Source organism: Rhinatrema bivittatum, chromosome 1, assembly GCF_901001135.1.
Source record: "Rhinatrema bivittatum chromosome 1, aRhiBiv1.1, whole genome shotgun sequence".
Classification (NCBI taxonomy): domain Eukaryota; kingdom Metazoa; phylum Chordata; class Amphibia; order Gymnophiona; family Rhinatrematidae; genus Rhinatrema; species Rhinatrema bivittatum.
This window is the reverse complement of record NC_042615.1, coordinates 736,943,481-736,956,532: the sequence shown is the minus strand read 5'-3', so window position 1 is coordinate 736,956,532 and position 13,052 is coordinate 736,943,481. Positions and strand designations below refer to the sequence as shown.

The following is a 13,052-nucleotide window of genomic DNA, read 5'->3' as shown; positions in this document are numbered from 1 at the left end:
CAGATGATTACTGTTCACCTATCCTCCAATCCCACTCAAAGAGATAGGGGGACCTTTTGGCTGAGACAGATCTGGTTCCTGCTTCTTTTGGAGATGTTCATCAGAGAACCCCCTCAGACTGGGGAATTCCCAGATCTCATCACTCAGGATCAGGGCAGGAATTGCCATCCCAATTTTAGGTCTCTATCGCTCACCACTTGAATGTTGAGAGGTTGATTTTGCAACCACTTGAATTGTCTGACAATATATTTCGAGTTCTTTTAGCTTCGAGGAAGGATTCCACTAGAAGATCCTATGGATTTAAGTGGAAGAGGTTTGCTGTGCGGTATAAGAAAAAGTCTCTAGATGCCTTTCTCCTGTTCTACACAAAACATAAGAACATAAGAAGTTGCCATACTGGGTCAGACTGAGGGTCCATCAAACCCAGTACCTTGTTTACAACTATGGCCAATCCAGGATACAAGTACCTGGCAAATACCCGAACAGTAAACAAATCCCATGCTACTACTGCCAGTAATAAGCTGTGGCTGTTCCCTAAGTCAGTTTGATTAATAGCAGTTTATGGACTGCTCCTCCAGGAATTTCTCCAAACCTTTTTTAAACCCATCTACACTAACTGCTTTAACCATAAGCTCTGGAAATGAATTTCAGAGTTTAATTGTGCATTGAGTGAAACATTTTTTTCTCCAATTTGTTTTAAATGTGCTACTTGCTAACCTCATGGAGTGTCCCCTAGTCCTTGTATTATCTGCTTGATTACCTTCTACATTTCTCTGAGTCTGATCTCAAGACCAACTTAATAAGAATTAACCTTAGTGCAATTGGCACCTACCATCACCATACAGAAGATAAGCCCATCTCTGTGCAAACTTTAGTTGTCTTGTTTCTGCAGAACTTGCTTCATTTGAAGCCCTCCATCAGGCCTTCTGATATGTCTTGGGAGCTCAATGTTGTTCTTTCCCAGCTGCTAAAAATCTCCCTTTGAGCCGGAGATGCAATCTGCGAGCCAATTAGACTATATCTAATTGGCTCGCAGATTGCATCTTCTTCTGTTATGTCCAGGTGGATCTGAATCTGGTAGCCATGTCAAGGCTTATTCTGTCTGAGCTTTGGCAGTGTCGGTGGCTCACCCCATAGAGGAGATCTTCAAGGTTGTGACATAGCAGTCCCTCCATTCTTTCACTTCTCATTACTGTTTGGACAGGGATGGCCAACACAATAGTAGATTTGGTCACTTTGTCCTCTGGAACTTGTTTGAGGTATAAAACTGACTCCTTTCCCACCTAGGGCCTGTTTTTGTTCCAGGATGCTCCTCACAGATAAGTATAAAAATGGAAAAAAGGCTTGTTGCCAACAAAAATATGATTGTGCCCCTTGGCATTTTCAATTGTTTTTCTCCTTTTTTTTGTTGAGGGAAGACTAGCTAGGGATTCCTCATGTGTGAGGAATGACATCCTGCTTGTTCTGGTAGAAAGCAGAGTTGCTTACCTGTAACAGGTGTTGTCTGAGTACATCAGAATAACAGTCCTCATGAAACCTACTCACCATAGAGCTGGTATCACTATTTTTTGTTTTAATTGCTAAATGCAAGACTGAAGGAATCCTGCATGGGCGTGTGGTATAAAGGCATATGGGGGCATGCCCAGTGAAGCAGAGTAAATGTCTAGAAACTTTGGCATACATTTTTCATGACGAGCTCTGTTGGATGATGTCATGCATTGTGAGGACTGACATTCTGCTGTCCTTGGAGAACAGGTAAGCAACTCTGCTTGTATAGGGCCCTTAGAATTCTGTAGAAAAAGGGAGACTTTCTAAACAGGCTTATATGGCAAAATGTAAAAAGTGTAATTGCTATATTAAAGTCATTTATTATTTTTATAAGGAATCAAGACACAGTAGTACACTGGAAGAAGATTCAGAAGGAGACAATGACTCAGAGGAGTTTTATTATGGAGGACAGGTACGTTTGATTATTATGTTTGAGTATTTAAAGCTAAAATTCATTGTATGCCTTCCATTAAGAAGAATTGTTGTTTGCAATATTTTGGAAGTTACAAAATTGATGTGACAAAATGTTTTGCTCATAATGTTGTCTGACGTTTCTGCAGTCACTGTGATTAGTGTAAAACACATGCTAAAGAGTGCGTGTTCTTTGGACCCTTGCCCACCACAGGGGTAGGGTTAAAACAGTTTGCTTGCATTAGTGAATTCTTCTTTACAAAATGGTATTTGTCCATCAAGTTTAAAATGGTCTGTTATCTCCCCTTTGCTTAAGAAATCCCAACTAGATCCCTCTTGTTATGAAATCATCATCTCATTGTACACTTGCCTTTTATGGCAAAAGTTTTTTAGAAAGTTGTAACTTCCCAAATTTCTAAATTTGTGGAAAGAACAGATGGTTTAGCAAATATTCAGTCTGAATTCCTACCAGGTTATAATACAGAAGGTATCCTGTTATCTTTATTGGATGATGTTACAATACCTGGATGTGGGTAAATTGGTGATGTTGTGGCAGTTAGATTTATCTAGCACCTTTTACTTGGATTTTGAAATATTATTTGGAAGATGCTGGCAGGTGGGTTTGGGGAATAAAGTTATTGAATGATTGGATCTCTTCCTTCTTACATGATAGACTTCAAATGATCCACATAAGAGAAGATTATTTCACGTTGGAGGAAGAACAATGTGGGTTGCCACAGTGATCTTATTTGCCCCCTTTACACTTTAATATTTTTATGCAGCCCCTGGCAGATTTATTTCAAGAGTTGAGAGTCATGGAATATGTGTACACTGATAATATCCAGTTTCTGGTACCAGTATATAACCCACTGAGGCACACCCCCTTTTAAAGGATGCCTCTGGCACACCCCTTTCCAGAACAAGCAACTCCTGAATCGCATCCAGAAGGTGGAAGAAACATGAGGTCTTGCATAGGTTAACCAAATGGAGTCCTTCCAGTCAGCCCCAGCCACTTCGAGGGTCTGCAAGGTCTGAGTGATCAAGGTCAGTCACTCATCTCAATGAGAGAAATGGAGAAGAGTTCTATGTGGCTCCAAATTCAAGGGAATCTCCCCTTCCACAACAAGACTTTGCTGTTCGGCCAAGCTTTCCCATAATTTCAAGTTTCTTCCACAGCTCCCACAGACTGTCCCTACCCAGGGCCCATTTTCATGTTTAATCAGCCATAGTAACTTTTCTCCCTCTCCCCTCCATTAGTCAACTTCCCTCCCCAGTCCGCTTGAAATCCCTCAAGTCCATCTCCTTCTAACTGTACACATTGTTTTTTTTCCTAGTTATGTTTTTCCAAGTTGTTCTCATCCTTGTTCATTGTAAGACATATTACTGTCATTATTTATTTGCCTGTTGGAATGTAAACCGGAGTGATAAGTAACTCTGTTACCTGAACCTCGGTATAAAAAAGTTATAAATAAATAAATAAATAAGACAGCCACTGTCATCAGCATCAGTGTCTTCTCAATCTATATGCATTTGAACCTTGAAGAGTGGTCAGGCATAGTGGCGGTCTGGGGCTGGAAAGAAGCTGAAGAGTAGTTAGGCGTAGCGGTGGTCAAATCCAGAGAGTCCGTCCAACTCATAGACGAAACAGGAACAAGGAGAACAGGAACCGGGAACCACAGGAAAACAGGAACACAATGATGAGATGATTCTAGGAGCAGCAACGAGTACTCGGAGTATGAGGAGACCTGTTGCAAAGGCAACGCTATGGAGCGAGGCCTGAGCTTTTATACACTGAAGAGTCTGAAGTCAGCATCCGGGTCCGCAGCCAGGTTCCCGCCGCGGGCCCTTTAAAAGAATCAATGGTGCGTGCGTGGCTAGGAAGGGGCGCGGCGCTGATGGCAGCGTCTCTCTCCGGGCCATGTGGAGAGGCCCGATGATCAGGGACATCTTGGCTGGCAACATTGGATAGCGTGCCAGGACCGGAGGCACTGGAGGAACCCGAGGTCGGAGCTGGTGGCCCACCACTGCCAGTGAAGAGGAGCCATGAACTGGAGTCTGTCTGAAAAGGTGAGAGGGCTGCGGAGCAGCCCTCTCACCTTTTCAGACAGACTCCACGTGTAGACCTCTCACGTGTAGGCGGCACGTGTAACAAGTTTGAACCCTGGCGAACACTATTCACCCAAGTGTGTGGTCTTATTTACATGTCCTAGGGTTGATGGCTGCCACTTTGGAAGTAGTTCCCTGGGCACGGGCGCATATGCGACCCCTTCAATGTGTGTTGCTTTCCCGATGTAACCCGTAGTCGCAGGACCATGCAATGAGGTTGCTCTTATCATTAGAGGTAACGTCTCAGTTGCATGGCTGTAACAAGCTGTTCATCTCAGGAATAGAGTTTCCTTGGAGATGCTGGTTTGGTTGATACTCATGACAAATGTGAGCCTTCTGAGCTGGGGAGCTCGCTGTTAGGAGTTGATGGTGCAAGGTCGCTGGAAAACAGAGAAGCGACAGGGGAACAACAGATTGGAATCGCTGAGCGTCTAGAAGCTCGAGCAGCCCGGATAATGTCGGACATTGTGGCAGTGGTGATTTACATCTATCATCAAGGTGGAACCAATAGTCAACAGGTGTCAAAGGAAGTAGAGGCCTCATGATGTGGGTGGAACAACATCTTCTAGGCATGTCCACCTCTCACATTGTCTGAAAGGAAAATATTCAGAGCATATTTCCTTAGCAGGAGAAACTTTGGCCAAGGAGGTTGGGAGCTGGCAGATGAAGCCTTTTGGCTCCTTGTGAACTGATGGGGCGTACCAGACCTAGACCTGTTGGGGACCTTCAAAATTGCGAATGTTCCACACTTTTTTCTGTCGCAGGTGGAACCTAAAGGTGCTAGGCATCGACACTCTCATTCAGAAGTGGACGTGAGGCACCCTGCTGTATGTGTTCTCGCCCTGCCCTCTGATGGACAGGATTGTCTGGAAGATTGCAAGTCACGCCAACACTGTCCTTTTAGTTGCACCAGATTGGACTAGAAGGCCATGATATGTAGATCTCCAGAGGCAGCTGGTGAGCAATCCCCTCAGGCTACCACCTTGGAAGGATTTGTTGTGGCAGGGACCCATCCTACATAAGGGTCTTGGCCGCTTTTGTCTTGCGGTTGGCCTTTGAATGGGATCAGTTGTTGAAGTGGGGTTATTTGCCTGTGGTGATTTATGCTGTACTCCAGGCCAGGAAATTTTATCTATTTCCCTAGCCTAGAAGAAATTTGTCGAGGCCTGGTGTTCTGAGTGAGGCTTTTCACCATTAAGGTGGATATTCCTTTACTTTTGGAATTCTTACAGGATGTAACAAGCATGGAGGGCTTTCTCTTTCTTTTCCGATGTATCTCATTTCTTGAAGGGAGTTTTAACACTTTTACCCCCATCCCCCTTGCGGCTTCTGGAGCCTCGGTGGGACCATATTTGGTCCTAGTATTCTTGGTAGGTCTGGCTTTTCAGATGCTGCATGTGCTTTCCTTATGGCTGCCTTCCTTGCAGTTAATATGTTTGATATGTTGGGTATCCAAGTGGCAGGCTCTTCTTGCATGAGCCTCTTATGTGTATGACTACAGGAGTGGTACAGCTTCAGACGATGCCCTCATCTTTGGCCAAAGTGGTTTCAGAGTCTCATTTGAATAAGTCTATTTCCCTGCCCACCTTGGACAGGAGCAGAGATGAAAGTTAATATTGTCTTTTGCGTTCCTTGGATGTCCAGCAACATTTACTGCATCTCTTAGAGGTGACTAAATCTGTTTGGTAGTCAGATTGCCTGTTTGGCTCCATGGTGGCAGTGAACAGGGAGTACTGGTGATGCAGGAAATGATAGCCCATTGGGTTAAAGAAGTCATTATGCCTGCCTATGTGGCTGCTGAGGTTTCTTTGCCGAAACAAATTAGACCACATTCCACAAGGGCTGAGGCAGTATTGTGGGTGGAACTTCGTTTGTTGTCACCCTACTATTTAGCTAGATACTTTAAACAGTTATCCAACTAACAGGCCGATACAGTACAGTGCGCTCCAGTGGAGTGCACTGTACTGTATTGGCCCAAATCTGGGCTAAATCGGCCCAAATCTGGGCTAACAGTGCGCTCCAGTGGAGCGCACTGTTAGCCCAGATTTGGACGCGCGTTTTTGACGCGCTAGCTTTACCCCTTATACAATAAGGGGTAATAGTGCATCGAAAACGCGCGTCCAACCCCCCCGAAACTAACAGCGCCCGCAACATGCAAATGCACATTGATGGGCCTATTAGTTATTCCCGCGCAATACAGAAAGTGAAATGTGCAGCCAAGCCACACATTTTACTTTCAGAAATTAACGCCTGCCCAAAGGCTGGTGTTAATTTAGGCCAGCACCAGGGAAGTGTACAGAAAAACAGAAAAAACTGCTTTTCTGTACACCCTCCGACTTAATATAATAGCGATATTAAGTCGGAGGCCCCAAAAGTAAAAAAAAAAAGTAAAAATTAAAAAAAAAAAAATTAAAAATCGGCTTGTGACCCGCAGGTCAGAAGATGGACACTCAATTATTCCGGCGTCCGATTTCTGAACCCGTGGCTGTCAGCGGGTTTGAGAACCGACGCCGGAAAAATTGAGCGTCGGCTGTCAAACCCACTGACAGCCACTGCTCCTGTCAAAAAGGAGGTGCTAGGGACACGCTAGTGTCCTTAGCGCCTCCTTTTACTTCAGGCCCTAATTTGCATAGGCCACCCTCCTGAATCGCGCACCCAGTGGCCTGTGCGCGCCCTGGGAGAGTGGGCGCTCGCCAGCCCTCCCGCGCCTTTTTCTGTATCGGCCTGTAAGTGGTGGTTGCTGAACATGCTAAATATTGTAACAGTACCACTTAGTCGTATATGTCTGAACTTATCCTGCTAAGTGGTGCTGAATATTAACCTCTTTGCTACTTAATAACTGTAGTAAAGTAATTTAGAAAATAAGGTTTTGCTGACTTGCAATTTATGTAAGTAAGAATTCCTTCTGAACAAGGGCCTGCTTGTAGTTAATGTCTTTTCTTGAGGAATGAAGTGAAGCCAGTGACAACAGATGACATTAATTAACAGGAAACACATTGTTCAAAGTGTATCATTGCTGTTATAAGCTATAAATTGTATTAGGGTATTTAAAGAGTTTTTAATATATTTTTTTAGAAATCAACCAGTAACATGGTCAAAACATTTCTGAGGGAAAAATATCCTATATTCCAGTCGGTCACTTGGCATCTTATCATTCTTTTTAACTCAAAGTAAATATTAAGAGTAGTTTAATACCATTAAATAACTGATTTACTGTATAATGTGATATCATAGCAACAACATTTTTGTATGATTTCTATCTTTCAATAAATAGTGTCACAACCTGCAAATAATCCAATGAATGAATTGAATTATTCTGCCTCTACAGCACCTATTAATGTAAAACTTTGTTTTATTTTTCTTTGGAAATTAATTTCTGTATGTGTTTGGATGACCCATTTTCACCAAAAGCTGTTTCTATTACAGAGCTAAAGTTGGTTTATGAAAGTATAGTAAAATAGGAGAAAAAAGGAGAAATTACTTTGTCACTTATGCCCTTGATTCAGCAATATTTTTCAATCAAATTTGTTTGTCCTACAGGATATACTTATGTTTTCCAGTTGAGACAATGTAATTTGATTATTGATGCCTTTTATGTTTTTGCAGTTGTACAGTAACTTGATTATTTGCAATACAGCTGGTTTATGGCTTTGATGTTCTTGTGTGAATATAAGCCATAAGTTCATTTAGTAATGGTGCACACATTTTTTTACATAATTGAATATCAAGTATAAACTGTCATTAATCTATTTAACTTGATCAGCATGCCAGTCATTCCAAAAAAGTAGAACTTTTATATTTTCTGTCCTTTTCCAGGTTAGCTATGATGGAGAGCTTCACAAACACCCACAGTTGGAAGCTGATTTGGCAGCTGTGAGAGAGATCTATGGGCCTAATGCTGTATCTCTCAGGTAAACGCTTGTTAAATAGAACTATATACTGCAGTTTTTTATTTTATTTTCCTATTGCAGTGAAATGTCCTCCTTCAACATGTATAAATGCAGTGTAGGGGACTAGATGAGAAGACAGTGGATAGTGATGGAAAAATATTCAATCACAAGGTTTATATGACAGCAGAAAAAAACTGAAATGACCCATCTTCTCTGCCCAGCAGTTTTTATGGTTGTAACTGCTGCTGTGTACAGATTACCCCCTATGCTTTTTACTTAGGGTTGTAACTGCCAATTTGTGCAGGTTATCCTCATGCCTTTCTTGGAAGCACAATACAATCATTTCAGTATGATTTAGGGTTCAACTATTGCTCCATGCAGGTTACTACAGTGATTGCTTTTCATCTTTTTGCCAGTAAGGGATCCTCTGTATTTATCCCATGTTTATGTATATTTTTGCTTTTGTCTCATCTCACCTTCTCCTACAGAAGGGCATTACATGCATCCACCACCCTTTCTCTAAAAAACAAATTTGATGATGATCCTGCATATTTTCATTTCAAACTATGGCCTAGATTTATCAAAATGCACTAAATATCACAAGTGATAGGAAAAGGGGTGTGTTTTATGGTAATAGGCTATTTATCGCAAAGTACACTATGCATAGGTATTACTGCGATAACTTTTTCACACTTTGCAGTAAGTACTACAATTGCTACCTACAACCACTTGGGGAGGGGGAGGGGGAGGGGGAGGGAGGGAGAGAGAGAGAGAGAGAGAGAGAGTTAGAGTTATAAGGCCCTCATACTAGGTAAGTATTTATACCTCTATAGGAGGCCCACCAGCTACTCGAGGTGAGGTTTAGGTACTAGTGTAGGGATTAGCGGCCAGTTTGACATGCCGAGTGCGATGTACGAACAGAACAGGGCACTCTTGTGAAGATTTGATGACCTTCGGAGTGAAAAAACTCACCCAAAGATTAGATTTGTGCAATGTTCCCTCAGCCTAGCTTGATTTTACCCAGGTAGAGAGTCCATCAAGCTAGGTTGGTGTTATGGTGTTTTCGCATACATCAAAGGCGCTTTCACATACGTTAAAGGTGCTTTTTGCATGTGAAAATGCCTTAACACATGCGAAAATGTCATATAGCACTTTGATAAATGACCCCTTATGACCTCTAGGTATACAGCTTGCTTTCCATTTGAAAAGCTTTATTTGTGCATTATTATCTTTTAGATATTTAAATGTCTGTATTATATTCTTTCTGTATCTTCTCTCCTCTAGCGTATACATGTCCAGGTCCTAAAGTCTCATCTCATATGACTTTTGGTGGAGATCCCACACCATTTTTGATGCCTTTCTCTGGACTGCCTCTTGTCTACCTCTGTCTTTTTTGATATATGGCCTTCAGAATTGAACACAGTATTTTAAGTGCGGCTTCACCAGTGACCTGTACAGGGGCATTGTCACTTCCTTTTTCCTACTGGTTATACCTCTTTGTGCATCCCAGCATCACTCTGGCTCTAGTCATTGCCATTTTACTCTGTTTCATCATCTTGAGATATGTTTCCTCATATGTGCACTTCAGCATCTTACCCCTCCTCCTGCCTGAGTACAGCACCCTTGGATTTCTGCACTTTTTGCATTCAGTCTTAATTGCCAAGCCCTTGAGCACTCCTCAAACTTTCCTAGGTCATTTGCATTCTGTCTACTCCCTCAGATGTGACCACTCATTTGCCTGCATTGGAAATAACTATAAAGGAATACAGGAGGGGGGACAATTATCTTCCCCACCTACATTTTTTATGAAGGAAGAATGCCCTCCTTCCATACACATACATGAACTTATTTTGGAGTATAGTTATAGCCATGGCCTACACCCATACAAGTGCAGAAAGACAGTACAGGAAACACGGCTGTGGAAAGAAACTCCTCTTTTTAATAGCTATCCTGCTCCTCTTCCCTCCATCTATGTCTATTTCTCTCTGCATTTCTCTTTCTCTCTATATATGTGTGTTATGTATAATATTCTGATGTCATTTCCGGCTGGGCTCAGCCGGCTGGGCTCAGCTTTTTGTTTGGTAGTTAAATGCCAATTGATATTTGGGCCAATTGAAAAATTGGCCCAAATATCACACTGAAATGTAAATTAAGTATTTGCTATGAATTTTTTATTTTTATGTTCCTGGGGGTACACGGGACATCTCAAACTCTTTCAAGGGGCACAATAGTAGATGTTAACTGTGCTAGGGTCTTTGCAACATTGTCTGAGAATTAATATATAGTATTTCTCTGATGGTACAGTTATAATCTTGCATCTGTTATCTATACTCTAGACCACGACCAAAACCTCACCTTGAGTTACTAGCTGACCCTCCTATAGTGGGCTCTCTCTCCTTCTCTACTCTGCTCTACTCCACTCTACTCTATTCTATTCTACTCTACTCCACTCCACGCCTCTCCTCTCCTCTCCTCTCTCTGTTCCCCTCCCCAAAAATGCCCAAAATGGAATTTGCAATATTTATCGCATATCACACAGCTTAACGCCAGGAAAAAAGGGGTAGTTATTTCCAGGATTAAAAGTGTGCGATAATGCCCCTCATTTTCATTAATCCCACTCAAACCCCTCCCCAATCCCGTCCCTTTGAATAAATTTGCCAAATTTACATTCACGCTGTGTGCTGTGATAACTATCACGTGCATTATGGTGTTATCATGGTTATTAACACCATAACGTATTTTGATGAATGATCCTATTTATTTATTAACAGACCCTACTCTTTCCATGATTTCTCTCAAATAGTTTTAGTTTATCAAAATCCCAGAATTGCTCACAGAGTCTGTTTTTTGGAAAAAGGCTTGATACTGCCGACTTTGATCACTTGGCAAGCAGGTATATTATCCAGATATTCAGAGGAATCAACCCAGGTATAGTTATTTGGATAAAGTAGGCTTGCTATTTGTGTGGACTAAATTATATACACATATTTTTCTGGATAATGCTCAATATGGTGCTATTAAGTTAAATATGCTAGCCCACCCTAACTATTCCTCCAGCTCCACCCTTTTTTGTTTGAGTCCTCACAGTTAAAGTTCCCCATAAATATTTTGAATATGGATCTCTCTGTTAATAAGTCTCCTAATAAAACAGGATTTTGGGATCCAAGATGGCCGTGGCAGAGCAGTTCGCGTGAGCTCCATATGTTTCTTTCCTTATTGAGCTGCGTTTGTGCAGGTTATCCTCATGCCTTTCTTGGAAGCACAATACAATCATTTCAGTATGATTTAGGGTTCAACTATTGCTCCATGCAGGTTACTACAGTGATTGCTTTTCATCTTTTTGCCAGTAAGGGATCCTCTGTATTTATCCCATGTTTATGTATATTTTTGCTTTTGTCTCATCTCACCTTCTCCTACAGAAGGGCATTACATGCATCCACCACCCTTTCTCTAAAAAACAAATTTGATGATGATCCTGCATATTTTCATTTCAAACTATGGCCTAGATTTATCAAAATGCACTAAATATCACAAGTGATAGGAAAAGGGGTGTGTTTTATGGTAATAGGCTATTTATCGCAAAGTACACTATGCATAGGTATTACTGCGATAACTTTTTCACACTTTGCAGTAAGTACTACAATTGCTACCTACAACCACTTGGGGAGGGGAAGGGGGAGGGGGAGGGGGAGGGAGGGAGGGAGGGAGGGAGGGAGAGAGAGAGAGAGAGAGAGAGTTATAAGGCCCTCATACTAGGTAAGTATTTATACCTCTATAGGAGGCCCACCAGCTACTCGAGGTGAGGTTTAGGTACTAGTGTAGGGATTAGCGGCCAGTTTGACATGCCGAGTGCGATGTACGAACAGAACAGGGCACTCTTGTGAAGATTTGATGACCTTCGGAGTGAAAAAACTCACCCAAAGATTAGATTTGTGCAATGTTCCCTCAGCCTAGCTTGATTTTACCCAGGTAGAGAGTCCATCAAGCTAGGTTGGTGTTATGGTGTTTTCGCATACATCAAAGGCGCTTTCACATACGTTAAAGGTGCTTTTTGCATGTGAAAATGCCTTAACACATGCGAAAATGTCATATAGCACTTTGATAAATGACCCCTTATGACCTCTAGGTATACAGCTTGCTTTCCATTTGAAAAGCTTTATTTGTGCATTATTATCTTTTAGATATTTAAATGTCTGTATTATATTCTTTCTGTATCTTCTCTCCTCTAGCGTATACATGTCCAGGTCCTAAAGTCTCATCTCATATGACTTTTGGTGGAGATCCCACACCATTTTTGATGCCTTTCTCTGGACTGCCTCTTGTCTACCTCTGTCTTTTTTGATATATGGCCTTCAGAATTGAACACAGTATTTTAAGTGCGGCTTCACCAGTGACCTGTACAGGGGCATTGTCACTTCCTTTTTCCTACTGGTTATACCTCTTTGTGCATCCCAGCATCACTCTGGCTCTAGTCATTGCCATTTTACTCTGTTTCATCATCTTGAGATATGTTTCCTCATATGTGCACTTCAGCATCTTACCCCTCCTCCTGCCTGAGTACAGCACCCTTGGATTTCTGCACTTTTTGCATTCAGTCTTAATTGCCAAGCCCTTGAGCACTCCTCAAACTTTCCTAGGTCATTTGCATTCTGTCTACTCCCTCAGATGTGACCACTCATTTGCCTGCATTGGAAATAACTATAAAGGAATACAGGAGGGGGGACAATTATCTTCCCCACCTACATTTTTTATGAAGGAAGAATGCCCTCCTTCCATACACATACATGAACTTATTTTGGAGTATAGTTATAGCCATGGCCTACACCCATACAAGTGCAGAAAGACAGTACAGGAAACACGGCTGTGGAAAGAAACTCCTCTTTTTAATAGCTATCCTGCTCCTCTTCCCTCCATCTATGTCTATTTCTCTCTGCATTTCTCTTTCTCTCTATATATGTGTGTTATGTATAATATTCTGATGTCATTTCCGGCTGGGCTCAGCCGGCTGGGCTCAGCTTTTTGTTTGGTAGTTAAATGCCAATTGATATTTGGGCCAATTGAAAAATTGGCCCAAATATCACACTGAAATGTAAATTA

At 41.9% G+C, this 13,052-nt stretch overlaps 1 protein-coding gene across 2 annotated transcripts in view; it reads left to right on the top strand.

The window, feature by feature from the left end:
* PARP8 (poly(ADP-ribose) polymerase family member 8) overlaps positions 1-13,052 on the top strand; it is a 451,712-nt gene that overhangs the window by 162,663 nt on the left and 275,997 nt on the right. For both annotated transcript variants that reach the window (XM_029577668.1, XM_029577676.1), the window contains exons 7-8: positions 1,883-1,960; positions 7,882-7,976. In XM_029577668.1, the coding sequence (XP_029433528.1) occupies positions 1,883-1,960; positions 7,882-7,976 (173 nt within the window). The remainder of the gene's footprint in view (positions 1-1,882; positions 1,961-7,881; positions 7,977-13,052) is intronic.